The following is a 26,368-nucleotide window of genomic DNA, read 5'->3' on the forward strand; positions in this document are numbered from 1 at the left end:
AATGGTCAGCCATTTTAATAGAGTTTTGTTTTGTCTTTTTCAGATACATTTAACACATTTTGTGGAACCGATATTTGCATTTGAATTAAGTAAATTCTGTGAGCTTTTTTTTTTTCAGTGTACATTTTATGCTGGTTAAAACACAAGCTTATGATCAACTCAAAGTAATTCAGGCAGCTGTATTTAATTAGTATTTGAGTGAAGTGGCCCATTTACGATAATCCACGATAGGACGATAGTAGTGTTTTGGGTTTTTTTTAATGGCCTGAGATTTTAGAAGTTCACAGCAAATCAGTCGGCTGATTTTAAGAGATAGAGAGCAAAGAGTATTTGGATGCTCAAGAGATGAAACCTGTTTGAGAGATTAAATGTGTTGGAAATATACTAATTCTGTACAACTTAAAATCATTTCATCATTTTATTGAGTGAAAAATCACATTTTATTCTATTTTAATTTGAATCACTGTAAAAACAACATCGCGCTACTTATTTTAAAGGCAGCTACATAGGTATATATTTAGTTTTATAAGACATTCTGCAAACTTTTTAGTGCAAATAAGGTTTTATAGAAAAGTGCAAAGTAATTTTGTATCAGTGCAATTAAAAGCATTGCAATTTACAGGTAAAATAAGCAGAGAGTCACTTCGAATGAATACACTTAGCATGTCTCATTTTTCTATCGTGAAAAATACATAGCATGTCTACTTGATTGTGCATCACAGAGCAGGATTGTTTCATGTCCTGATTCTGTATTTGTTAATATTTATGAACTGCATTTGTGAAAGTTAACTAAAAGAGTAAAATGATGATATTAAAGGCAAATGTAGCAGATGTATGTGATGGTGATGGTTGATCATTCTCCACTTTTAACCTCTCTGGCAGATGTAATTTGAGGACACCACACAGGGGTTTGAATGCCAGTTGTTTGTGGGTGACCCCCGTCCTCTTAGCAGTGCACAGGAGCCTTCAGAGGCTGACTCTGGCTGGCCTTGGGCCCAGTAGCTGCCAATAAAAAAAAACAACTTGTTTAGTTACACAAACACATACACAGACTGGCCTCCTTAATAGGAATACCTGTACCCCTGCTTCTTCATGCAATTATCCAATTACCCAATCATGTGGCAGCAGCACAATGCATAAAATCATACAGATACAGGTCAATAGCTTAGGTTAAAATTCATACAAACATCAGAATGACCGGGACGTGATTGTTGGTGCCAGATGGGCTGGTCTGACTAAGTCAGAAACTGCTGATCTTCTGGGAATTTCACACATAACAGTTACTACAGTGTACACAAAATCCAGTGAGCAGCAGAAATAGCAGAATCGCCTTGCTGATTAGAGATGTCAGAGGAGAATTTTCTTCCCCTTTTCTAGTTGCCTCTAAGTAGCAAAGAAAAAACTGCATGTCACAGTTGAACTGCAGTGGGTTAAATACACTCACTGAGCACTTTATTAGGAACATCTGTACACCTACTCATTCATGCAAACAGTTTAAAGGAAAGTTTCATGTTCATGGTTTATGAAATGTTTGTCTATGAGATTATAGACCTGGTTTATTCTGTTTGTGGTAGTAATTTATTGTTTGTTGATTTTTTTGTATTGTTATTGAGTTAATGCATTAAGACTGTAAGCTCACTAATCATTGTGATATAAGCTGAAAAGGACACTCATTGTGATGAGTGAAAAGGACAAATACAGAAATACTCACTGCTGCCCATCTGCTGCTGTGCACATTTTGTGAACCCCCCACTACTCCCTACATCAGTGGAATGGGACCACTATAGGCCCACCAGTGATCATGTGTTATTTTGGGTGGGGGATCATTCTCAGCACAGCAGCCACACTGATTGTAGTGAATGTTGCACTGGAACACAGCATTGCTGGGGTGTTATTAAATACTTTGGCATTATTGCTGGGTTGCGAAACACTCCACCCACCAAAACTATCCAACAAACAGCAGTCCTGTATTGAGAAACTAAGCACTGATGACTCACCTCTTGGTTAGTGCAGTATTGTTAACCCACATCCACTGCTGCTTTTCGGAATAACGGAGCCCGATCCAGTACAGCATGCCCCAATACTTAGTTAGAGTTTTCTACAGTAATAAAGACAGAATTTACAGCAATAAGATATGCACCTTTAATCTGTCTTTAATAGCGATGTCTCTTTCAGTTTGACATATTGATTTATTGATTGATTGATTTCTATACCTGCACATATTCATTTCTGATGACAACCAGGTCTCCACCCTGTTTCTGACACGCCTCTCTGCTCTCCTGCCAGCTTAGACGCTCCTTAGATATGAAGAAGCAGGAGTTGTTAAACCTCACCCAGCCCTTCCCACACTCAGAGCACTGATACCCTGCAGAGAAACAGCAGGTTTGAATACACAGCTCACAAATTATACACATAAACATAAACAATTCACACAAACAATAAAACAGGATGACAGAGCATTATTATAAATAAATGACTAAAAGTGAAGAGCATTTATGGTGATTGTGAATGTTAGGATGTGATAGTGTTTTACCTTGGTTTGAGGGGTAATTGTGCTTATTCTCCACTTCAGCAGAGAGCTCTGGACACTTCTGGATGGACTGAACTTCATATACTGAGGTTTAGACATCAAGTACAACAAATTATGAATTTTCTATTTTAGACAGAAAACGTATTATTTATACCTACATATCTAAGGCAGCTTCTGCCCACATGCTAGCAAAAGGAGTAATATTACAGAAAATCCTAACTAATGTTATGCTCATCAAGATATTTGATGCCAATATAGAAGCCACACCACAGTTCATCAATCACTGAAGAAGTCAGCCGCTGATATGCAAAATGCATTCCTGATATATTAACAGTGCATTTGTTTTGTATCTGATAGGACAAATACAAAATTCAGAATCATTAAAGTTTTTCATTATAGCTTAAATTTGGAATAACGTACAAAGCACCAACTATTCAAAACAGTCTTATTTTGACGTGGGTTTCTTCTTAGTATCACGAGAAATTTTTTCTCTCATATTCAGTGCTGCACAATGGTGTCTCATTTGTGCGCCATCTAGTGGCAAGACCAAAAATTAACTAAACGCCGCACCAAAGAAGGTGGAAAATGGCAAATAATTCAACAAAGTTCAGCAAGGGCCGATAATGAACACAGCTCCAATGAATTTTGTTAATGAATTTATGTACACATCTGGTTCTTGGTGCATATTTTACAGTTTTTGCATTATTCCAACTGGTGATCATAAGCTTCCATAACTCTATAGATATACTGGTATTAAAGTGCAATATAAGAAAAATTTACACATCAAAATGTCAATGCTGTCCTTTAAGCCGGGCATCCACCTCCATTCCACACTCCACAGTGAGAATAAAGTGATTATAGAAAGCTAATGTCCGTTATATTTTCTTTATTTGTGTCAAGACTGGAGGTGCATGTGTTGTTGATGTTGTTGATCATACACTTTTTTGTTTACAGCAGCACTAGTTTAGTGTTAGCGAGTCAAAGTAACCTGCTAACTACTAACTTTTTACTTACACTTCATAGCCAGAGCCAAAACCACAGCCAGTAAGAGCACAGAGAGAATGGTGAAAACAGCGGAAATCCTCTTGTACAGGCAAACTCTCCTGTAAACATCTAAACATATACAGAAATAAACAGTGAGCTCAACCCATGGCATGTAGAAACAGCTGAAGCTAGTACAGTATGTGTTTGTGTGTAAAGTGTAATTAATTTTCATCCTTCAGCTGTGGTCGGTTCCTCCAACCAGTCTCCAGACACTTTCACATTAATTCACATTTCACAAAAAGAGTTCCTTGAAAAAGTATTCAACCCACTTAAAAGTCATCCAATTCGTCTGGATTACAAATGATACTTATACAGATTTTTCCAGCCAGTATTTTTATTGCAAACCTTAAAGTTAATTTTCAAAAACAAAATTCATTATTTGTCAGCAGATCTGCTTGCATAAATATTCAATACCTTTAGACTACTACTTGGTAGAACCACCTATAACAGCTTTAAGTCTGTTGGGGTAGGTTCCTACCAGCTTTGTACCCTGTTTGGGGGTGATTTTTACCCATTCTTCCTAGCAGATTTGCTCTAGAATGTTGAGGTTGCATGGATGCTGCTTGTGGACCGCAAATTTCAAATAGTGCCCAAGATTCTCAATTGGCTTAATAGGATTAATGTAACTTGGCCAATGTAGAACATTCATCTTTTTGTTGTTCAACCACTCATGTGTTGCTTTGGCCTTGTGTTTGGGATCATTGTCCAGTTGAATGGTGAAATTTCTCCCAAGCTTTAGTTTGGTCCTCCAGCAGAAGCCACGGTGGCTGCAGCAACCACGCCCCGCATCACGCTGTCTTAGATATGGACCTCATCATGAAACTCCAGAAGCTTTTATTGAACTACTTGAGCATGTAGCAGTAGTGTGAGGCTGGCCAGAGACCCACTTAGCATTCCATCTGATACCACTACTGCCAGAGGAAGCCCAGCTGACGGGCCAACAACTTCTAGTCGCAAACCTGCCGGAGTACCCAGACCTGAAGAGAGCCATCATAGTTATGCTCACTGATGCCCAGTGAGCTCGGCCACCTGTTTGCTTTGCCCAGCAGCTCTGAGTCACGAATCAAAGGTGGTTGCTGATAGAGGGGCAATAGAGTAGTCTGTCACCAGACTGCCTGAAGGGATGGCAGAATAGTTCCAGTGCAAGGTGATTTTAGGCTTTGTAGGCAAGCATTATTGTTGTAAATCTGATGTGAGCACTTACAGGAAGCCAATGGAGGGAGCGTAGCAATAGGGTGGTGTGAGAGAACATGGGAAGGTTGAAAACAAGTCATGCAGCTGCATTCTGGATCAGTTACAGAGGTCAAATGGCATGAAGAGGCAGACCTGCTAGGATCGAGTTGCAGTAGTCAAGTTTGAAAAGGTGCATAGAAATGGATGAATTCTTCTGATGTCGTAAAGGAGAAATCAGCATGAGCATGTCAGTTTAGCAATGTGAGAGAAAGACAGCTGATTGTCCATGGTTACCCCCAAGGTTGCAGTGACAGATGGTGAGACCTGAGAGTTGTCCAGGGAGATTACAAGAACCTGACATGGGGATGTTGACAGTTGACTGTTGATTGTAGACAGCACATTCAAGGACTTTGGTATCTTGAATGCAGGTGGTACATGACCAGATGTTATGGAGTCATTAATGAAGGTGGCAAAGTCATCAGCAGTCAGGGAGGATGGTGAAGGGGGAGATGAAGGGTTAAGGAATGAAGACGTTGTGGAGCTTGCGAGGATCTTGTGCAGATGCTTCCAGCTTTTCCTTGTAAAAGGTGGTCGTAGCAGAAGTTACATCAGATGAGAACTTGGACAGGAAAGAGCAGTATGAGACAAGATCTGTATCAAATTGTGATTTCCTCCACTTTCACTCTGCTGCTTCTAATTCCCTCTGGTTGCTGCACAGCAGATCCGACAGCCAAGGAAAGCTGTCAGATCCAAGGGCAAGAAAGCTTCCTGGGTTTAGGAGATAGAAGGCAGAGGAAGTCCTTGGATGAGGAAAGTGAAGAGAGGAACGTGTCGTGGCTAACTCCAGCAGTTAAGAGGAAAAGTAGTCAGGTTCTGGAAGGGATGATAGGGTACAGAAAGCTATGGAGGAATGGGAGATAAAGTGGAGCTTTTGATGAGTAGGAGAGAATTATTGATAGCTGGAGATGGGCGACTGAAGACTGGGTCCAGGACATTTCCTCCCTTGTATGTGGATGGGCAGCTGTTTGAATGTCAGGGAGAAGGAATGCAGGACTGAGAAGCATGTCCATTTCTTTAAGAAAGTCTCCTAAGGGACCAGGAGGGCAATAGATGACAATGTTGAGAAGGTTGATCAGAGACTTTAACTGTAACTGCATGGAATTTGAAGGATGAGAGGTTGAGATGAGACAGAGAAAGACAAAAGCAAAAAACAAAAATCTCAAAAGACAAAAATCTCCAATACAAAAGCAAACCTGTACCACTACCCCTGCCAGTTTCACATGGAGTGTGAGAGAAAGCATAGGCAGAGGACAGAGCAGCTGGTGCAGCCGAGTTCTGTGGAGTGATCCAGGTCTCAGTTACTGCCAGAAAGTGGAGGGACCCATTTAGAGACATCCAAAAGGTATGCTTGCCACAAAAGAAAAAAACACAGCACATCACCGAAAGAACAGAAGCATGGTGGTGGCAGCGTCTTGTTTTAGTGCTGCTTTTCTTCATCCAGAACTGGGCTTTAATCAAGGTGGAGGGAATAATGAATAGCTCCAAATACCAGGTGAAAACCTACAGGCATCTGCTAGAAAGCTGAAGATAAAGAGGAATTTAACCTTTCAGCATGACAACGACTCAAAGCATACATCCAAAACACCAAAGGAATTGTTTCACCAAAACATAATCAACTTTTGCAATGGCCCAGCCAGAGCCCAGACCTGACTGAATTGATCCATTTGAAAATCTGTGGGTTGACCTGAAGAGGGCTGGGTGCAGGAGATGCCCTCACAGTTTGATGGATCTAGAATGTTTTTGCAAAGAAAAGTGGGAAAATATTGCCAATTCAAGATGTGCCAAGCTGACGCTTACCCAAAAAGACTGAGTGGTGTAATAAAATCAAAAGGCGCTTCAACAAAGTTTAGTTTAGGGGTGTGCACACTTATGCAACAAGGTTATTGCACTAGTTTTACTGGTGTTTCATTAAACAATATTCTGATGGATTTATTTGGCTATTTATTTAGTTATTTGACTTTTGCCATGGTATAAAGACAATTAAATGCATAGAAACCTTTGAAGAAAAATAGAGACTTTAGTACATTTATTATTTGCATCTTAATATAAAATCATGTAAATTAGTATTTTAGTATTTCTGAGTGACATAACTGATTTATTTATGTTCATCTTAAAATTAACATAAAAGAACTGTTGGCAATATATAATAAAACAAAATAAGTCATGTTGAATGTAAGGGATATTTTCACTATATTTAACTATTGGTCTGACACCATTATTTTAAAAAAGTTTAACTTATTTATTATTTATTAAAATCAATATAAACTCATTTTAATGATCATTTCCAAAAATCAGCCTTATATAGGAGAATTGTCTATGTGTTTGAAAGTTCGTTTGACATCATAAGGTCAAAAGGTCACTAGATTTAGTTATTTTCATATTATTTTCATGTTAATATGAATATGTAATCAATGAAATAAGTATGTAAACTGCATGGATGGTTTCTGAACCATACCTTAAGAGGAAAAAAGGAGAAACAAGAGATATGAACATGGATGGTTTCTGAGCTATACCCTAAGAAGAAGCACATGAACATGGATGTTGTTACATGGACAGAGACTTCGCGAAGAAACGGGGGGGGTTTCCCTGTGATGCGCTGCCAATGAACACTGCCATATGGGAATGTTATCTTGGACATTACCTTTTTCTGTGAGACTGCACAAAACAACTTCTAATATGGTCATGAGAGGAATAAAAGTAACAGGTATGAAGAGATGGAGTTTTTCATTGAAAATGAGCCATAGGTGTGGAGGAGACCAGCTCCGGGAAAAGGAGGGGGTGTGTGGCCCAGAAGCCTTGGACTACTACTACTACTCACTGAGATAGACAGGGGAAGGCAGAACTGGTCATGGAGAAATGCTTTAGACATATTTATAAGACTTTGGTAACATCTGGCATTGTGAGAATGTTATGGAGATGCATAATGTTTTACTTTTAGAAATACTGTAATTCTTTAACTTAGAGCAATAAATTACTATGCACACATTGATACATGACTTATCTCATATCTTATATTATTATGCTTCAAAGGTATGATAGACACAGTATTTGACCTATTAGTAGTAAGACTGAAAGTTGTTTACTTCGAGAATGTGGCTATCTTGATGCTTCTTTGATGTTCTTTGTGGACTTTCCATCGTATAGTTAAGGTAGTGCTATGATTGCTTTTCAGTGTATCTTTCATTATATTACTTATTCAAAATATTACATTTTAATTAATTTATTTATAATTTTAATTCAAAATTAAAGATTCCAGATGGCAGAACATAGTAATAATGAATTATGTAATAATTCATTTGTTGTTGGGTTTTTTTTTTTTTTAAATAAATCATATAATCTTTATATTACCCTGATTTCTCATTTACTGTGCATAAGTACATCTGATTATGAGAATGGTATTAAATTTTTCTATAAGGCCTTTAGCATTTCTGAAGCTATAAACTATAAGTCAATGCATGAGATGTAATATTGAGACGTAATATTTGCTTAGTAATGGTAAGATTGTAATACACATCCTTAGAATTTCTGAGCTAGTGATACAGTGGTAAAATATTAATTAAGGTAAATAGGGCTCTTCTTATGCCTAACTGGGAGGTTGTGTAAGGATTTCCTGGATATTTGCTAAATAATTCACACCGTTTATTTAGCAAAACCGAAACTTGAGTCAGCGTCAGAGACTTTAAACGTACATACAAACAGAAAGGATGTGATTGCAACATTTTAGTTCATGTTTGTCTGATTTGTTGCTAAAATATCATTAAAACACCAAATCTCTCATTCAAAATCTATACATTTTAGTTAGGAGGAAAAATGGAATGTTATATAAAAAAATAAGTACCTCCTATGGTTTAAAACCTTTTATTTTTATAAAATATTAATTAATTAAAAATATTAAAATAATAACAATAATAGTCTGTCAAATAATACCTTTGGTTTTATGTGTTAAGTTACTTTTTGATAACTCCCTTTCACATATAACAAACACTTTCATGCACAGTTTGTTACACACATTCACCACTCATCTTGTTTTCAGTGTGAATTTAACATGGATTTAAAGCTGAACTTTATGTTGCAGAAACACAAATATTTGGTTAGTCTACATTTCACTGCCAAATTTGGAGCTTGATTCAGCTGGGGTTTTTTTTGTTTGTTTGTTTGTTTTTCGTGTATATAAAAAATAAGCCATTAATTTAGCCTCAGTATGTGTTTTGTTTCATTCTTACAGCTGTAAAGGCTTCAAATCTATTTACTAATGTAATTTCAGCAGCAAAATGTATACATGGCCTACTGCTATATTGTGGAATAAACATTGTCGTACAACTCATTTATTTAAGTTGTAGCCTAATTACAGGTCAGTATACTAGAGTCTTAAAACAGTTAAAATAACTGAGCTTTAACCCTCAAATCTTTCAGCTTTGCTGTTGACCTACGGTTTCTGTTCTCTTTTTTTGACTTCTGTATTATTACAAGGTTGCAAATTAGGTATCCAAGACAGCTGGACATTTGCAAAGATCATAAATATTTTTTAAAGTCCCCCATTCACCCTACATATAACCACCTTCTTATATGCATTAGACCTTATCACACACCTTTAATGTCTGTTTGTGCCACATTCTTAGTTCATTTAAACCTTTTGCTTAACTAAGTAAATTTGAATTTGATCTTTATTACCTTTATTGTGTTTTGGAGTGGAACTGGTCATCGTAGACATATAAACGTTTTCTGATGAAGCCTTCAGTTTGCAGTACAAATTAGCTTCTTCGTCTTCTTGTGCTTTTTCTTTTTCTTGACCTTTCACATGTTTTATGGAGAAAAAAGGTAAAGTCAAAGTGGTCTAAATATGAGAAAATAATTCAAAATTATTTATTTATTGGTTTGTTAGTTTTTTAGTGATAAAAAGGCTTTTAAATAAATTCCAATAAATCCATAAACATTTATAAATGTTTAATTATTTACAACATTTAAATGTTGTAAACACCTTGTAGAATGTGAGGGATATTTACCTGGGTGTGTGAAAAATAGTTTGACATCATCAGCTCCAATGGTTACAGACTTTAATTGATTTACTTATTTTAAATTTAATGTAATGTATTTTATAAATTTATTATAAAACCAGTGAAATGAAAAAAAGTCCCTATAGTGTGAAAGTGTAGTTTCTCTGTGTTTGTAAGTTATTTTGAAATTTTTAGGTCAAATAGTCAGTTACTTTAATAAATGTATTTATTTGCATATTAAAATTGGTAAGCAACAACTAAAATGTACTGTTATCAAAAATAAGCCTAAATATTTTGTTAGTTTAACATCATGTCAAATGGTCAGCCATTTTAATAGAGTTTTGTTTTGTCTTTTTCAGATACATTTAACACATTTTACACACATACATATGGTAGTGAGGTGATTAAATCACATTTTAGTGCACGTTTATATTGTCTTATTCATTGATTTTTGTCTTATTTATTACTACAAAAGTTATTATAATTTATCAAAATTCTCTCATTCACAATCTAGACACTTTAGTCAGCAGAAACAATCTAATGTTATATAAAGCATTTTATTTTACATGAATACCTCCTTTGGTTTCAAACCTACTGTTTTATTTCTTGCTTTTTTGTTTTGTATTGTTTTTTGTTTTTTGTTTTGTTTTTTTGTTTTTTGTTTTTTGGCTTAACATTTTAGTGCACAATTGTGTGTGCTTATTTGTTGCTAAATAAAACACTCATTCAAAATCTAGACACTATAGTTAGCAGGAATAATAGAATCTTTCATTTTTGCTCTTGACTCATGAGGTCTCTCTCCCACAGTTTTTGTTATCGTTTTACTTCCATATTATTACGAGGTTGCAAATTAGATATCCGGGACAGCAAGGATCGTAATTCTTTTAACATCTCCCATTCACCTTACATATAACCTTCTAACATATATTAGAACTGATCACACAACTTTAATGTGTTTTGCTTAATTAAGTAAATTTGTATTTGATCTTAATTACCTTGATTGTGTTTTGGAGTGGAACTGGTCATCGCAGCCATATAAACATTTTCTGATGGATCCTTCAGTTTGCAGTACAAATTAGCTTCTGCTTTTTCTTCTTTTTGTGCTATTTTTTCTTTTTCTTCATTTTTTTCTTGACCTTTCTCAGATTTAATGGGAAGAAAAGGGTAATGACCAGGTGGTTTGAATATGAAAAAATGATCCAAAATAAGTTATTTATTTTCACAATAAAATAGATTTTAAATAAAATCCAATAAATCCTTAAACATTTATAAACACTTAATTATTTACAACAATAAAATGTTGTAGAATGTGAGGGATATTTACCTTGGCGTGTGAAAAATAGTTTGTTATCATCAGGTTCAATGGTTGCAGACTTTAATTGATTTACTTATTTTATATTTAATGAAATGTTTCATCTTTAGGTCAAATAGTCATTTACTTTAATAAATGTATTTATTTGCATATTAAAATTGGTAAGCAACAACTAAAATGTACTTTTATCAAAAATAAGCCTAAATTTTTTTTAGTTTAACATCATGTCAAATGGTCAGCCATTTTAATAGTTTTGTTTTGTCTTTTTCAGATACATTTAGCACATTTTACACACATACATATGGTAGTGAGGTGATTACGTCACATTTTAGTGCACGTTTATATTGTCTTATTCATTATAGGCTGCAATTTATATATCGGCAACAGCTGGATGTTTGCAAGGATCTTTCATTTTTCTCTAATTCAATCTACAAATAACCTCCTTCATACATGCATTATCACACAGCTTAAATGTGTATTACAGTACTTTAACTATGCCAATTTCTTTGTTTTTTTAGTTTTTTAAGTAAAGTACAGGTATTACCTTCACTGCATTTTGGAGAGGAAGTATGCATTGAAACACTATAAAAATTTTCTGATGGAGTCTTCAGTTTGCAGTACACATTAGCCTCTTCTTTTTTGTTTTTTGCTTCTGCTTCTTCAGCTTTTTTCTCAGCTTCTATGTGAAGAAACAGGGGATGACCATGTGATTTAAATATGAGAAGATCAGAAGAAAAAGTTAGGCACAGGTAAGCACAATCAGGAAAGCATAAAAACTGGGATCTATTTAAAAATCTGATAAGGTTTTGCACTAAGTGGCTTATCAGTTACCAAATGACCGTTTGTAGAGCACAGAATGCTGTTAATGCAAACTGGGTTTTTGTAGCTTCTTTAGGATTTCTTGATTTCTTTTTTTACCTTTTGTTCCTTCCATTTTGTCTTTCTCTGCATCCTTATCATCTTGTACTTCTGCTGGAGTAAGCTCTTTCATCTCCACCTCACTCAATTTTTCGGCGTCCATGGTCTCTCACGTTCTGTGCTGATCTTGCTTCGTTTTCTTGACCAAACCCCCAGTGTGTAATGGAAGAGACGTAACTACTGTAACAGTCTTGTCCTCATATGCTCAGACTAATTCCATGTACAAGAACAATGTTAGTCAATATTAGGAATTATAAGAATAAGGATGTGTTTACTTCAGTTGAAACAGGAGAATCACTGTCAGAGAAATTCACAAATGCCTAAGCCCAGTTTACGCTCATCCCATGTCTTGATTGCATCACACTTCCTCATCACACTTTTATACTAACACACCATTATCACAACACAGCCACTTCCCTCTTCTTTTCACTGCTGCATGAAAAAAAGCTATTGTCACTCCTTCTTAGAACCCAAGTCTCAGAATTGCACTGTTTAACTGATTCTTAGAATTGTCAAATTTCCAATTAGACACAATGTCCATAACAAGAAGCTAAAAGAGGGAGAAACATGAACAACGTATGTAGGCTCCCTCTGTCCCGCGCATCCTGGCATCCTGAGCTCGGTGCTGTCCTTTAAGCTTCCACATTCTCTCTCAAACTACCAACACTCCTTCTTCTGTCTTCTCCTTTCTCTCCCTCCAACCTTTCAATAAACATGGGCTTCAAGGGATTCATTAGCAGTCTATGTATAAGCATCTGTGTTTATGCTAGCCTCTGAGTAGACTGCCTTACAGAACATAACCACTTCGATCAGTTCTAGCTGACTTCCTCCAGACCAAAGACATGTACGTGCACACACACACACACAAACAGTACAGTAAGAAACAAAGAGAGCAGCAGCACTTTTGTTCCATGTGTTAGATTTGCATTATCAAATATACAGACATCTTCACCTCTGGGAGATTTTTAGTTAATCAAAGGTTTTCCTGGTTATCAAAGTTTTAACATCCTGGGTCTTTTTTTCAGACACTCTAAACCTAGATCCATTTAGGCAAGACAATTTTAATTTCTTATTAATATTAATATCAGTGACTTAAAATTTTTGTCTCATCTAGTTGAGACAACTTTCTCGTGAACTAATTTGAACTAGTAAAAGCATTTTAAAATTGAGTACAGTCATTACTGAAGTGTAAGTTGTACGATGAGCAGATTCCCCATTTTGACTGGAATAGATAGATCATTCTTGCAAAACAATCATAAGTTCCCATTTACCACAGTGTTTCTTTAAGAATGTGATGACATGTACGAGAAATATGAAAATACCCATTAATCAGCATTATTTATACACAAATATAGATCTTTGTGATGCAGTTCTAAGTTCTAAGACCAATCCGGTAAAGCACGCCCTCTTTCTCAACTGGAAATGTCCTAAGTAATAAACAAAACTAAATTTATACCACAGCACTGTTAAATTCTCAAATCTGAATAACAAATAAGGGTACACTGAGAAGTACTAATACCTAAGATTTAAGAAAAAATATTACGCATACTTTACATAGCTAAAAATATTAAGTTTCTCATCAAAACTGATGATCAAAAAATGATTTCATTGCTTGTACTAAACTTGATTTAAACCAGTTTCTAGTTACTAGATTGAATTATGTAAGTGATCAATTCGCGTAATATTAATGTAAACCAATTACGAAATTAATTATTAAACCAATTCTGAAATCCTGACGGGAACATGCACAGTGGTAGTGTGGCTGCTGCAGCACACCAGTGAGCTAGGTTCGATCCTCAGTTCAAGTGAGAGCACAGAGTTTTAATTTATTCAAACTTTTAGGGCTTTGAAAATACATTATCAAATCATGTTGGATGTATCAAAACAAACTGTGATAATGTCACTCAGTTCAATCATGTGGAACCGATATTTGCATCTGAATTAAGTAAATTCTGTGAGCTTTTTTTTTTCAGTGTACATTTTATGCTGGTTAAAACACAAGCTTATGATCAACTCAAAGTAATTCAGGCAGTTGTATTTAATTAGTATTTGTGTGAAGTGGCCCATTTACGATAATCCACGATAGGACGATAGTAGTGTTTTGGGTTTTTTTAATGGCCTGAGATTTTAGAAGTTCACAGCATACATTATTTCTGCAACCACAAAGACTTAAAGAAACAGGACAAGTCTGGAGTCTAATTAGTCTCTTCCCGTGCAAGGCCAAGAACAAATCAGCAGCATGCAGCACTTAGCAAATTTCAATTAATTTACATGTATATTTTTTGAAAAGTGAGTGCACACAGCTTTTATATTTTGTCATAGAAAAACCAGTACATTTCTTTTTGTGTCTTGTACTCAAAATCAGTGACATAATGACATTTCTTTTTGTTCCTTGAGGTAAATTTCATTATAATCATTGTTTTTCAGTAAAGGGTGAATCATTATTTAGTTATATCATTTGTGCATAAGTCAGATTATGCTCTAATACCAGATATCCAAAGGCCTCTTCCAGTTTACTGTATAGTATTAATGATCCTGTCACATCCACTCATACATCTCACAACATTGTGGGTGACACACTCAGTTATAGTATGTCTAATTATTATTCAGACATCTCCTGCTGATTTCTCTTATGTCCAATTTGGTGTGTAGAGTCACCTGTGCAGTGCTGATGGTGTTACTGTCTGCTATTGGCCTGGTGCAATGTCTTGTACTTGGCTTGAGGTTTTGAAATGTCATCGTAAGCCAGAATGTGATTAGAGCATCTTCTCCTCTCAAACTCTCCCTTCCTCATTTCCATTTGTAAACAAAGCACAGATTTATAAAACATCCTAAATCTTAAGCACATTAAAAGGAGATAATTGTTTTACATTAATGCCTCAAATTATGCAATGTTTGGTGACCATTAAAAAGTTGAAGGGTAATTCTGCCATCTACACTGCATGGCCAAAAGTATGTGAAAACATGGCTATGACACCCATATGTGCTTGTTGAACATCCTAGTCTAAAGGCATGGTAGTAATACGGAGCTGGAGCCCTCTGTGCTGTTATAACAGACTTCACTCTTCTGGGAAAGCTTTCCACTAGATTTTGGAGTGTGGCTGTGGGGATTTGTGCTCATTCAGCCACAAGAGCATTAGTGAGGTCAGGCACTGATGTCAGACGAGGAAGTCTGGGATGGAGTCGGCGTTCCAATTCATCACGAAGGTGTTCAGTGGGGTTGAGGTCAGGACTCTGTGCAGGCCACTCAAGTTCTTCCACTCCAACCTTGGCAAATCATGTCTTCATGGACCTCCCTTTGTGCACTGGGGAATTGTCATACTGGAACATGTTTGGGCCTCTTAGTTCCAGTGAAGAGAAAATGTAATGCTATAGCCTACAATGACATTCTAGACAACTCTGTGCTGCACTCTAGCTCAGTGGACTGTATACATGATCATCTGTCTGTACCGCTGTATGCGTTCGTACCCCATCACACTCTTCACCAAGTTTGAGCTGACTGTGGGTCTGATTGATTATCTGTGGACCACACCATTGTGCATGTGGTCTTCTGCTGCTTCAGTGTGGTGTCCCATCTCCTCCTCCTCAGGGCTATCATGAGCAATGGAGAACCCAGGTGGGTATAAAAAAAACTCCAGATGGCAAACCTAAACTAAATGTCAGTTTAGACAGCTTTGTGGCATTGAATACAGTTCACTGTACCATGATGGATGGACGATTATTTACAGTTTTACTGTGGGTTCTGTGTAGGTGGTAGCCACCACTCTGCTGCTGGAACATCAACTGCTGTGGTATTTGTAACCAAGGCTGGGCTTGTGTGGTCTGAACTATGGTCTGGGAAACTGCTGTTACCTCTGGTTAGGATCACATGCATGATGGCCAATAATATTATGATCATGACCATATTAATCACATCATGATATTATGATATTAATCATAGTCATAGTATTAACACTTATCTCATTTATCACTGTATTTATTTCAGAATGGAGGACTGCAATGATCAGTTTATGCAGAAGATCAGAATGTATGTTGATGTGTTCTCAAAATATGATGACTCGGGTAAGAAAAAGAGAAGTGAGAGAACAACCAAGGCCTAAGACCCAGCAGACAGGAAGAGCATGCAGGATGAAGAAGTGCTTTGATTGCAGATTATACACCACAGCCTTCTCAGTTTAGAGATAGAGAACCAAGAGCATTTGGATACTCAAGAGATGAAACCTCTTTGAGAGATTAAATGTGTTGGAAATATACTAATTCTGTACAACTTGAAATCATTTCATCATTTTATTGAGTGAAAAATCAAATTTTATTATATTTTAATTTGAATCACTGTAAAAACAACATCTTGCTACTTATTTTAAAGGCAGCTACATAGGTATATATTTAGTTTTATAAGACATTCTGCAAACTTTTTAGTGCAAATAAGGTTTTATAGAAAAGTGCAAAGTAATTTTGTATCAGTGCAATTAAAAGCATTGCAATTTACAGGTAAAATAAGCAGAGAGTCACTTCGAATGAATACACTTAGCATGTTTCATTTTTCTATCTTGAAAAATACATAGCATGTCTACTTGATTGTGCATCACAGAGCAGGATTGTTTCATGTCCTGATTCTGTATTTGTTAATATTTATGAACTGCATTTGTGAAAGTTAACTAAAAGAGTAAAATGATGATATTAAAGGCAAATGTAGCAGATGTATGTGATGGTGATGGTTGATCATTCTCCACTTTTAACCTCTCTGGCAGATGTAATTTGAGGACACCACACAGGGGTTTGAATGCCAGTTGTTTGTGGGTGACCCCCGTCCTCTTAGCAGTGCACAGGAGCCTTGAGAGTCTGACTCTGGCTGGCCTTGGGCCCAGTAGCTGCCAATAAAAAAAAAACAACTTGTTTAGTTACACAAACACATACACAGACTGGCCTCCTTAATAGGAATACCTGTACCCCTGCTTCTTCATGCAATTATCCAATTACCCAATCATGTGGCAGCAGCACAATGCATAAAATCATACAGATACAGGTCAATAGCTTAGGTTAAAATTCATACAAACATCAGAATGACCGGGACGTGATTGTTGGTGCCAGATGGGCTGGTCTGACTAAGTCAGAAACTGCTGATCTTCTGGGAATTTCACACATAACAGTTACTACAGTGTACACAAAATCCAGTGAGCAGCAGAAATGGCAGAATCGCCTTGCTGATTAGAGATGTCAGAGGAGAATTTTCTTCCCCTTTCTGTGCTATTATACTTAAGTCATTGACTTACATACATAGTTCTTTATTACAGAACAGATATTTCTCACCTATGTGTTTTCCTGCTGTTTCAATGTTTGAGAGTGAACATTTTGTTTATATTTTGTACAATTCCATGAGAAAACATATTGGCAAGTCTACTGATTTATTAGTTATGTATTTATTAATCGATTATAACCTGTTTTCTAGTTGCCTCTAAGTAGCAAAGAAAAAACTGCATGTCACAGTTGAACTGCAGTGGGTTAAATACACTCACTGAGCACTTTATTAGGAACATCTGTACACCTACTCATTCATGCAAACAGTTTAAAGGAAAGTTTCATGTTCATGGTTTATGAAATGTTTGTCTATGAGATTATAGACCTGGTTTATTCTGTTTGTGGTAGTAATTTATTGTTTGTTGATTTTTTTGTATTGTTATTGAGTTAATGCATTAAGACTGTAAGCTCACTAATCATTGTGATATAAGCTGAAAAGGACACTCATTGTGATGAGTGAAAAGGACAAATACAGAAATACTCACTGCTGCCCATCTGCTGCTGTGCACATTTTGTGAACCCCCCACTACTCCCTACATCAGTGGAATGGGACCACTATAGGCCCACCAGTGATCATGTGTTATTTTGGGTGGGGGATCATTCTCAGCACAGCAGCCACACTGATTGTAGTGAATGTTGCACTGGAACACAGCATTGCTGGGGTGTTATTAAATACTTTGGCATTATTGCTGGGTTGCGAAACACTCCACCCACCAAAACTATCCAACAAACAGCAGTCCTGTATTGAGAAACTAAGCACTGATGACTCACCTCTTGGTTAGTGCAGTATTGTTAACCCACATCCACCGCTGCTTTTCTGAATAACGGAGCCCGATCCAGTACAGCATGCCCCAATACTTAGTTAGAGTTTTCTACAGTAATAAAGACAGAATTTACAGCAATAAGATATGCACCTTTAATCTGTCTTTAATAGCGATGTCTCTTTCAGTTTGGCATATTGATTTATTGATTGATTGATTTCTATACCTGCACATATTCATTTCTGATGACAACCAGGTCTCCACCCTGTTTCTGACATGTCTTCCTGCTCTCCTGCCAGCTTAGACGCTCCTTAGATATGAAGAAGCAGGAGTTGTCAAACCTCACCCAGCCCTTCCCACACTCAGAGCACTGATACCCTGCAGAGAAACAGCAGGTTTGAATACACAGCTCACAAATTATACACATAAACATAAACAATTCACACGAATAATAAAACACGATGACAGCATTATTATAAATAAATCACTCTAAGCGAAGAGCATTTACAATGATTATAAATCAGTACTTTTTTAGCAGATGTGATGTTATAGTGTTTTACCAGGGTTCGTTGAGGGGTACAGGTCCTCACATAGCTCGCGGGTACAGTTCTGTTGTTTAACTTCAGGTTCTTCAGCTTCAGGTCTCTCTGGACACTTCTGGATGGACTGACCTTCATTTACTGAGGTTTGGGCATCAAGGCAACATACATATAAAACAATATGAATATTCTATTTTAGACAGGAAACTAATTATTTATACCTACATATCAAAGTCAGATTCTGCCTACATGCTCCCAAAACGAGAAATATGACAGAAAATACTAACAATTGACTAATTATATTATGATTATCAAGATATTTGATGTCACTATAGAAGAACAGATTAGGTATGGCTAGTTTTTGCCACCACAGTTCATCAAACACTGGAGAAGTCAACAGCCAATATGCAAAATGCATTTCTACAACTTTTATGGAATCACTACACTTAGAGGATGTTCACCCAGGTTTTTTACTTCATAACAAATAAACAAATCACATATGACACAAAACTATTTTTGTTTAATAGCTGAACATTCTGGCTGTGTGAAACATACCTCAAACAAATTCAATGATTTTTAATTAATGGCATATTTTTTCCCAGCTCAAGTAGAGGAAAAAAATTATGGAATCACTTGAGTTGATAAGCCAGAATGTTGAGCTATTAAATAAAAATTGTTTTGTGTCATATCTGTGATTTGTGATTTGCTACAAAGAAAAGAAAAAAAGGAAAAAAAGCTGTGTGAACATCCGCTAAGTGTGGTGATTCCATAACTTTTCCCAGAAGTTCTAATACATTCACAGTGAATTATTTTATATTTGACAGGCCAATGAAAATCAGCTCTTGGATGCGATCATCATCTTAACGAGATCATCAACAAAAAATATTCTTAACATTCTTAACATTCTTTATTTTGCCTTAAATTTGGAATAACCATTAAGTAAAAAACATTTCATTATCCAGTACAATCTTATTTTGACACAGGTTTCTTCTCAGTATCAGGAGATATCTTCATCATATTCAATGCTGTGTTGCATTTGCGAGCCATCTAGTGGCAAGAACTAAAAAAAAAAAACAAACTGGCACCACAGGAAGTGGAAAATACCAAATAAAAAAAGTTTGGTTGGTAAAAGCTTTTTACTTTACACAATGTCATTTTATAATAATACACTTATCCCCAAAATTTGCTGAAATGTATGTTGTCTTTCTTTTTCCTTTTTCTTTGTTTCTTTGCTAATCTTTGTGGTCTGGTGCATATTTTCCATTTCCTTTAATGGAATGGTGCATTACACGGGTTTTTGTTGTTTTTTTTTTTTGCTTTTTCCCAATTGGTGGTCATAAGCTTCCATAACTCAAAAGATACAGTACTGTGCAAATGTCTTAGGCACATGCAAAGAAATGCTGTAGAGCAAAGATGCCTTCAGAAATAATGAAACTAAATGTTTCTACATTTAAAAAATATTATAAAGAGCAGTAAACAGTAATAAATGAAACAAAGTCAATATTTGGTGTGATGATCCTTCGCTTTTAAAAAAGTAGTAGAAAAAGAGTAGTCTCAGGTACAATTAGTGCAGTTTTATGAGGAAATTAGCTGTAAGTGTTACTGAGCATCTTGCAGAACCAGCCACAGTTCTTCTGGAGACTTTGACTGTCTCACTTGCTTCTTATTTTGCAGCAAAACCCAGCAGCCTTCATTATGTTTTTTTTGTCTGAAAAGTGTCTCTTATGTAATATGCTGCTTTCTTTACTGACATACAAACGTATGTAACGTAAATTTCTGTAACATTTAATTTTGTGCTGGAAAACTAATGTTTGGAAATCTAAAATGTTTTTGTACTGAATCAATAATGTCATAAAATAAAAATCTATAACAAAGTTTGTACTAAAAAAAGCTGTAGTGCAAAATAAGAAATATTTTCAATGCTGAGGGCATCCACCTCCATTCCACCTTCCACTGTGGGAATAAAGTGATTATAGAAAGCCAACATCCGTTATATTTTCTTTGTTTGAGTGATGGTATTTGCTGGAGCTAGATGCGTTGTTAATGTTTACCGCAGCACTAGTTTGGTGTTAGCGAGTCAGTAACCTGCTAACTGCTAACTTTTTACTTACACTTCATAGCCAGAGCCAAAACCACAGCCAGTAAGAGCACAGAGAGAATGATGAAAACAGCGGAAATCCTCTTGTAAATATCTAAACATAAACAGAAATAAACAGTGAGCTCAAACCATGGTGTGTACAAACAACTCCAGCCAGTACAGTACGTGTTTGTTTATAATGTGTAATTAGTTTTCATACATGGGGTCGGTTCCTCCTTCGAGTCTCCAGACACTTTCACATTTATTCACATTTCACAAAACTTAAAGTACATGGTGGGATTTAATGTAACTCAGTGGGGTTTAATGTACAAACTTTGCAACAGGTTTGTGGAGTTTTGTTTTCATATGTAGTGATGTTTGCTGTTCTCTCTCTCTCTCTTTAATATACATCGATCAGCCATAAGTGAATAATGTTGATTATCTGGTTACAGTGGCATCTGTCAAGGGTTGAGATATATTAGGCAGCAAGTGAATAGTCAGTTCTCAAAGTCGATGTCGAAGCAGGAAAAATGGGCAAGTGTAAGGATCTGAGCGACTTTGACAAGGGCCAAACTGTGATGGCTGGATGACTGGGTCAGAGCATCTCCAAAACGGCAGGTCTTGTGGGGTGTTCCCGGTACGCAGTGGTTAGTACCTACCAAAAGTGGTCCAACGAAGGACAACCGGTGAACCAGCACAGGGTCATGGGCAACATGGGCAATGTTGTGCTGGGAAACCTTGGGTCCTGGCATTTATGGATGTTACTTTGACACGTACCACCTTCCTAAACATTGTTGCAGACCAAGTAGAACCCTTCATGGCAATTGTATTCCCTAATGACAGTGGCCTTTTTCAGCAGGATAATGCTCCCTGCCACACTGCAAAAATTCAAGAATGGTTTGAAGAGCAAGGCAAAGAGTTCAAGGTGGTGACTTGGCCTCCAAATTCCCCAGATCTCAATCCGATCGAGCATCTGTGGGATGTGCTGGACAAACAAGTCCAATCCATGGAGGCCCCACCTCTCAACTTACAGGACTTAAAGGATCTGCTGCTGTCTTGGTGTCAGATACCACAGCACACCTTCAGAGGTCTTGTGGAGTCCATGCCTCGATGGGTCATATGGTAGCACAAGGGAGACCTACAGAATATTAAGCAGGTGGTTTTAATGTTATGGCTGATCGGTGTCTTATGCACGCTGTGTGTGAATGTGGAAGATTCTGTCTTCATCTCCACGGTAACCTCATGGCCTGTTGTGAGTGAGAGTTAGTTCCCACTCGCTTCACACATTGTTTTATGATCATCAAAAACTAACAACCCATTTATAATGGTGCACTATTTTAGCATTCTCTGTAGTTTGATAATATACAGTTTTGGACTGAGCCCACGTCTTAATATTATTGAGTTTTTTTTCTGTGAAATTGGGCTTCTTTGATTGATTTAATGAGGTGCAGCTGTTTCTGAGTTGTCAAAATGTATTATAATGTATTTTCTTGCCTGATAAGTTAAAGTCAAAATTTATGTTACTAAGCCCTTGCTCTGGAACTGCTTGATAAAAATAACATGACGTTAATTCATGACATCATATGAAGGGCTGTGGTCAGCATCCTCTTTAATGCTGACCACACCATCCTCTTTAATGCTGTGGTCAGCATTAAAGAGGATGGTGACCCCCCACCACCGCCATCACCACCACCAAAATCTGACGCTGTTTATTTTTTATTTAAATTTTGTGTTATGCTGCTACTGCAAGAAATACATTTTCAAAGGTTATTCACCATTTAGTGGTGTTTTTACTGTGATGTTTACTTAATCTGTTCAGACAGAATTTTAGAAAACATTGGTTATCAATTTGTAAAATACTGAAGATTTTCTAAATCCTGTTATTTTTCTGTAAGAAATGAATTATGGAATGTTACTCAGTCTAAAATCGGAATATGTAGTCATTTTTACTTAGTCTACTGTGATCATACAATGTTAGAATATGTTGATGATGAATTTAGAGAAGATTTTTTTGAAATCTTATATATAGTATATAATATATTGATATATAGTTCTATATATACTTCTATATAGTATATTGAAACCAGAGCACATTTATAGCCTAGTTTACAGTTTTATTCAATAAGCTTCATACATAAACAAATTCTCTCACACGTAGCCTACTACTATATTAAACATTGTTCACAAGTTAGCGTTATGGGCCCATGGGCGTCAGACTCTGATCCAGGGTGTGTTCCTCAATTACTCAAAGTAAAACTGTTTCTAAAATGAAAGCGGAAGAAAAAATACATTTAATTACATCCTGGTCAAAGTCTGAATATTGCCCAATTATGGGTCAGTAAGCTAGGCACTGGCGTCTGACTTAAAACAACTGGATAAAATTACTGCACTTTTATCAGACAACTTTAATGTGTGTTCATTTAAACTTTTTGCTTAAATAAGTAAATTTGTATTTGATCTTTATTACCTTTATTGTGTTTTGGAGTGGAACTGGTCATCGTAGACATATAAACATTTTCTGATGGATTCTTCAGTTTGCAGTACAAATTAGTTTCTTCGTCTTCTTCGTCTTCTTCTTCTTTTTCTATTTCTTTCACTTTCTCAGCTTTTATGGGAAGAAGAAATAATGACCAAGTGGACTCAATGTGAGAAAATACTTCGGAATCACTGATTAATATATTTTCATAAAGTTTACTTCTTTAAATTAACGAAATGTACAATTTCTGTCAAGAGTTTGACATCTTTAGGTCCATAGATTTATTTTTACATTAAATTTAATAAAATCAGTAAAGTTAAAAAAATATCCTTATAGTATGTAAGGGACATTTCTCTATGTCTTATTAATTGATTTTTGTCTTATTTATTGCAATCAGAAAAGATTACAATTTATTAAAACTCTCATTTAAAATCTAGACACTTCAGTTAGTCGGAACAATCTAACATTTTATAAAGCATTTTGTTTTACATGTGCAACTCCCATAGTCAAAAAATATTGATTTTCTGTTATTCTAAACTTTCAAAATTGTCATTCAAAAAAAAAAAAAAACTTTTTTCAAAATCTTGCTCCAGTTACAATTTCAACTATCAAATATTTTAGCAGTAGTTGATAGAATTTAAAATTGATTATATATATATAGATATAAAACCTCAACACAGTGCTTGGAAAATGATGCTCTGTGTATTACACTTTATGTTAAACCTACTTTCTGATCACTCCCATTTCCCTATACCAAACACTTTGATGCCGAGTTTGTCACCCATTCACCATTGTTTTCGGCGTGAATTTAACATGGATGTAAACCCAGATTTTATGCCTATGACCTCATTTAGTGTTTTTGGAACATACTTGTGGGGAAAAAATGTTGAAATTACAATATAAAAGCAAAACAAAAGTGTGTAGCTGAGAGTGTGCTGTGTGTCGTGAGCTCTGTTTGTATGCTACGAGCACACTTTTTTAGTTTAGCAACAGTTATATACTAGCCTGTCCATTTTATTATAACATTCTGTATTTGAAGCACTATGCATATCAGTTGCACTGTTGACCCATAAGGTGTCTTTCCCATGGTTTCTGTTCTCTTTTTTACTTCTGTATTTTTTCCAATTTGCAGTTTATATACCAGAGACAACTTGATATTTGCAAGGCTGTTTAAGTTTTCTTCAATTCAGCCTGTATATAGCCAGTTCCATACATCCATTAGACCTTATCACACAACTTAAATGTGTATCACAATAGTTAACCTGTGCCACTTTCTTAGTTCTTTTAAGCCTTTTGCTTAAATAAGTAAAGGTATTACCTTCATTGCGTTTGGGATTGGGAGTAGGCATTCCAGTATTATAAGTATCTTCCGTTGGATTCTTCAGTTTGCAGTACACATTACCTTCTTCTTTGGATTCTTTTTCTTTTTTTTCTTTTTCTTCTGCCTTTTTCTCGGTTTCTAGAGGAAGAAAAGACCAAGTGGTTTAAATATAAGAAAACTGGCCAAAAAAATCTGGCACAAGAAAGGCACAAGCAAGTAAACATACAACTTTTTGTTCCTTTCATTTTCCCTTCCTCTGTATCCTTATCTTCTGCAGTCAAGCAAACTTTGTACTTTAGTGGTAGTTATATGCCAACATGCCCATTTTACTATATTGTGCTATATTTTTATATACATTATATGTTTTTAAATATATTTTTAAGTGTTATGAGTGTCAAAGTGCAGAGACATCTGAGTTGCACTACTGACCCATGAAGGCTCTGTTCTCTTTACTGACTTTTATATTTTTGCTTTTGCTTAAATAAAGTATTACCTTCATCGTGTTTGGAACTGGAAGTAGGCATTGAAGGATTATAAACATCTTCTGTTGGCTTCTTCAGTTCGTGGTACACATTAGCTGCTTCTTTTATTTCTTTTTCTTTTTTTTCTTCTTCTTCTGCCCCTTTCTCAGCTTCTAGGGAAAAAAAGGGGGGATGACCATGTGGTTTAAATATGAGAAAGTTGGGGGAAAAAAGTCAGGCACAGGAAAGGTACAAGCAGAAGAACATAAAAAGGGAGCTATTTTGAAACTTGCTAAGGTTTTAGTCTAAGTAGCTTATCAGTAACCAAATGACCAACTGTAGTGTACACATGGCTGTCATTGCAAACATTTTTTTTTTTTAAGTTTTCTTAATTTTTTACCTTTTGTTCCTCCCATTTTGTCTTTCTCTGCATCCTTATCATCTTGTACTTCTGCTGAAGTAAGCTCTTTCATCTCCACCTCAGTCAATTTTTCTGCGTCCATGGTCTCTCACGTTCTGTGCTGATCCTGTTTCGTTTTCTTGACCAAACCCCCAGTGTCTAATGGAAGGCCAAAAAAAATAGACTTATGTAACTACCGTAATTCTTGTCCTCACATGCTCAGACAAATTCCATATACAAGAACAAGGATGTGGATAAGAATAAGGATGTGTTTACTTCAGTTGAAACAGGAGAATCACTGTCAGAGAAATTCACAAATGCCTAAGCCCAGTTTACGCTCATCCCATGTCTTGCTTACTTCACAGTTCCTCATCACACTTTTATACTAACACACCATTATCACAACACAGCCACTTCCCTCTTCTTTTCACTGCTGCATGAAAAAAAGCTATTGTCACTCCTTCTTAGAACCCAAGTCTCAGAATTGCACTGTTTAACTGATTCTTAGAATTGTCAAATTTCCAATTAGACACAATGTCCATAACAAGAAGCTAAAAGAGGGAGAAACATGAACAACGTATGTAGGCTCCCTCTGTCCCGTGCATCCTGGCATCCTGAGCTCGGTGCTGTCCTTTAAGCTTCCACATTCTCTCTCAAACTACCAACACTCCTTCATCTGTCTTCTCCTTTCTCTCCCTCCAACCTTTCAATAAACATGGGCTTCAAGGGATTCATTAGCAGTCTATGTATAAGCATCTGTGTTTATGCTAGCCTCTGAGTAGACTGCCTTACAGAACATAACCACTTCGATCAGTTCTAGCTGACTTCCTCCAGACCAAAGACATGTACGTGCACACACACACACACACACACACACACATTTTTGTTCCATGTTGGCCATTGAACAAATTCCCCATTTTGAGTAAAATAGATGTTGCGCCATTTTTACAAAACAAAAATAAGTTCCCACTTAATACAAATTGTTTTAAGCATTTGATGACATG

At 36.2% G+C, this 26,368-nt stretch overlaps 2 protein-coding genes across 4 annotated transcripts; both read right to left on the reverse strand.

Annotated features, from left to right (window-relative positions):
* Positions 1-401: 401 nt before the first annotated feature.
* Positions 402-12,827, reverse strand: LOC113542546 (CD209 antigen-like protein D). 2 transcript variants are annotated; one of them, XM_034304191.2, is made up of 10 exons: positions 12,307-12,826; positions 12,032-12,190; positions 11,658-11,792; positions 10,797-10,937; positions 9,479-9,598; positions 3,545-3,643; positions 2,534-2,614; positions 2,214-2,365; positions 1,998-2,098; positions 402-1,002 (listed from the first exon to the last, which is right to left on the reverse strand). In XM_034304191.2, exons 2-10 carry the CDS (start codon positions 12,132-12,134, stop codon positions 867-869), a joined length of 1,068 nt encoding a protein of 355 aa, XP_034160082.2. In that variant the 5' UTR covers positions 12,135-12,190; positions 12,307-12,826; the 3' UTR covers positions 402-866. The 2 variants fall into 2 exon arrangements, with proteins under 2 accessions (XP_034160082.2, XP_034160088.2); XM_034304197.2 differs by lacking the exon at positions 10,797-10,937 and having other exon boundaries at positions 12,032-12,827.
* A 3,478-nt stretch (positions 12,828-16,305) lies between these two features.
* On the reverse strand, positions 16,306-26,187 carry LOC113542545 (C-type lectin domain family 4 member A-like). 2 transcript variants are annotated; one of them, XM_053233374.1, is made up of 10 exons: positions 25,641-26,187; positions 25,365-25,523; positions 24,997-25,134; positions 24,501-24,641; positions 23,174-23,311; positions 20,741-20,821; positions 18,651-18,770; positions 18,317-18,468; positions 18,101-18,201; positions 16,306-16,902 (listed from the first exon to the last, which is right to left on the reverse strand). In XM_053233374.1, exons 2-10 carry the CDS (start codon positions 25,465-25,467, stop codon positions 16,767-16,769), a joined length of 1,110 nt encoding a protein of 369 aa, XP_053089349.1. In that variant the 5' UTR covers positions 25,468-25,523; positions 25,641-26,187; the 3' UTR covers positions 16,306-16,766. The 2 variants fall into 2 exon arrangements, with proteins under 2 accessions (XP_053089349.1, XP_026795945.3); XM_026940144.3 differs by having other exon boundaries at positions 24,997-25,137; positions 25,641-26,180.
* Between the last annotated feature and the right edge of the window lie 181 nt (positions 26,188-26,368).

The sequence above is a fragment of the Pangasianodon hypophthalmus genome, chromosome 1 (assembly GCF_027358585.1).
Source record: "Pangasianodon hypophthalmus isolate fPanHyp1 chromosome 1, fPanHyp1.pri, whole genome shotgun sequence".
NCBI lineage: Eukaryota > Metazoa > Chordata > Actinopteri > Siluriformes > Pangasiidae > Pangasianodon > Pangasianodon hypophthalmus.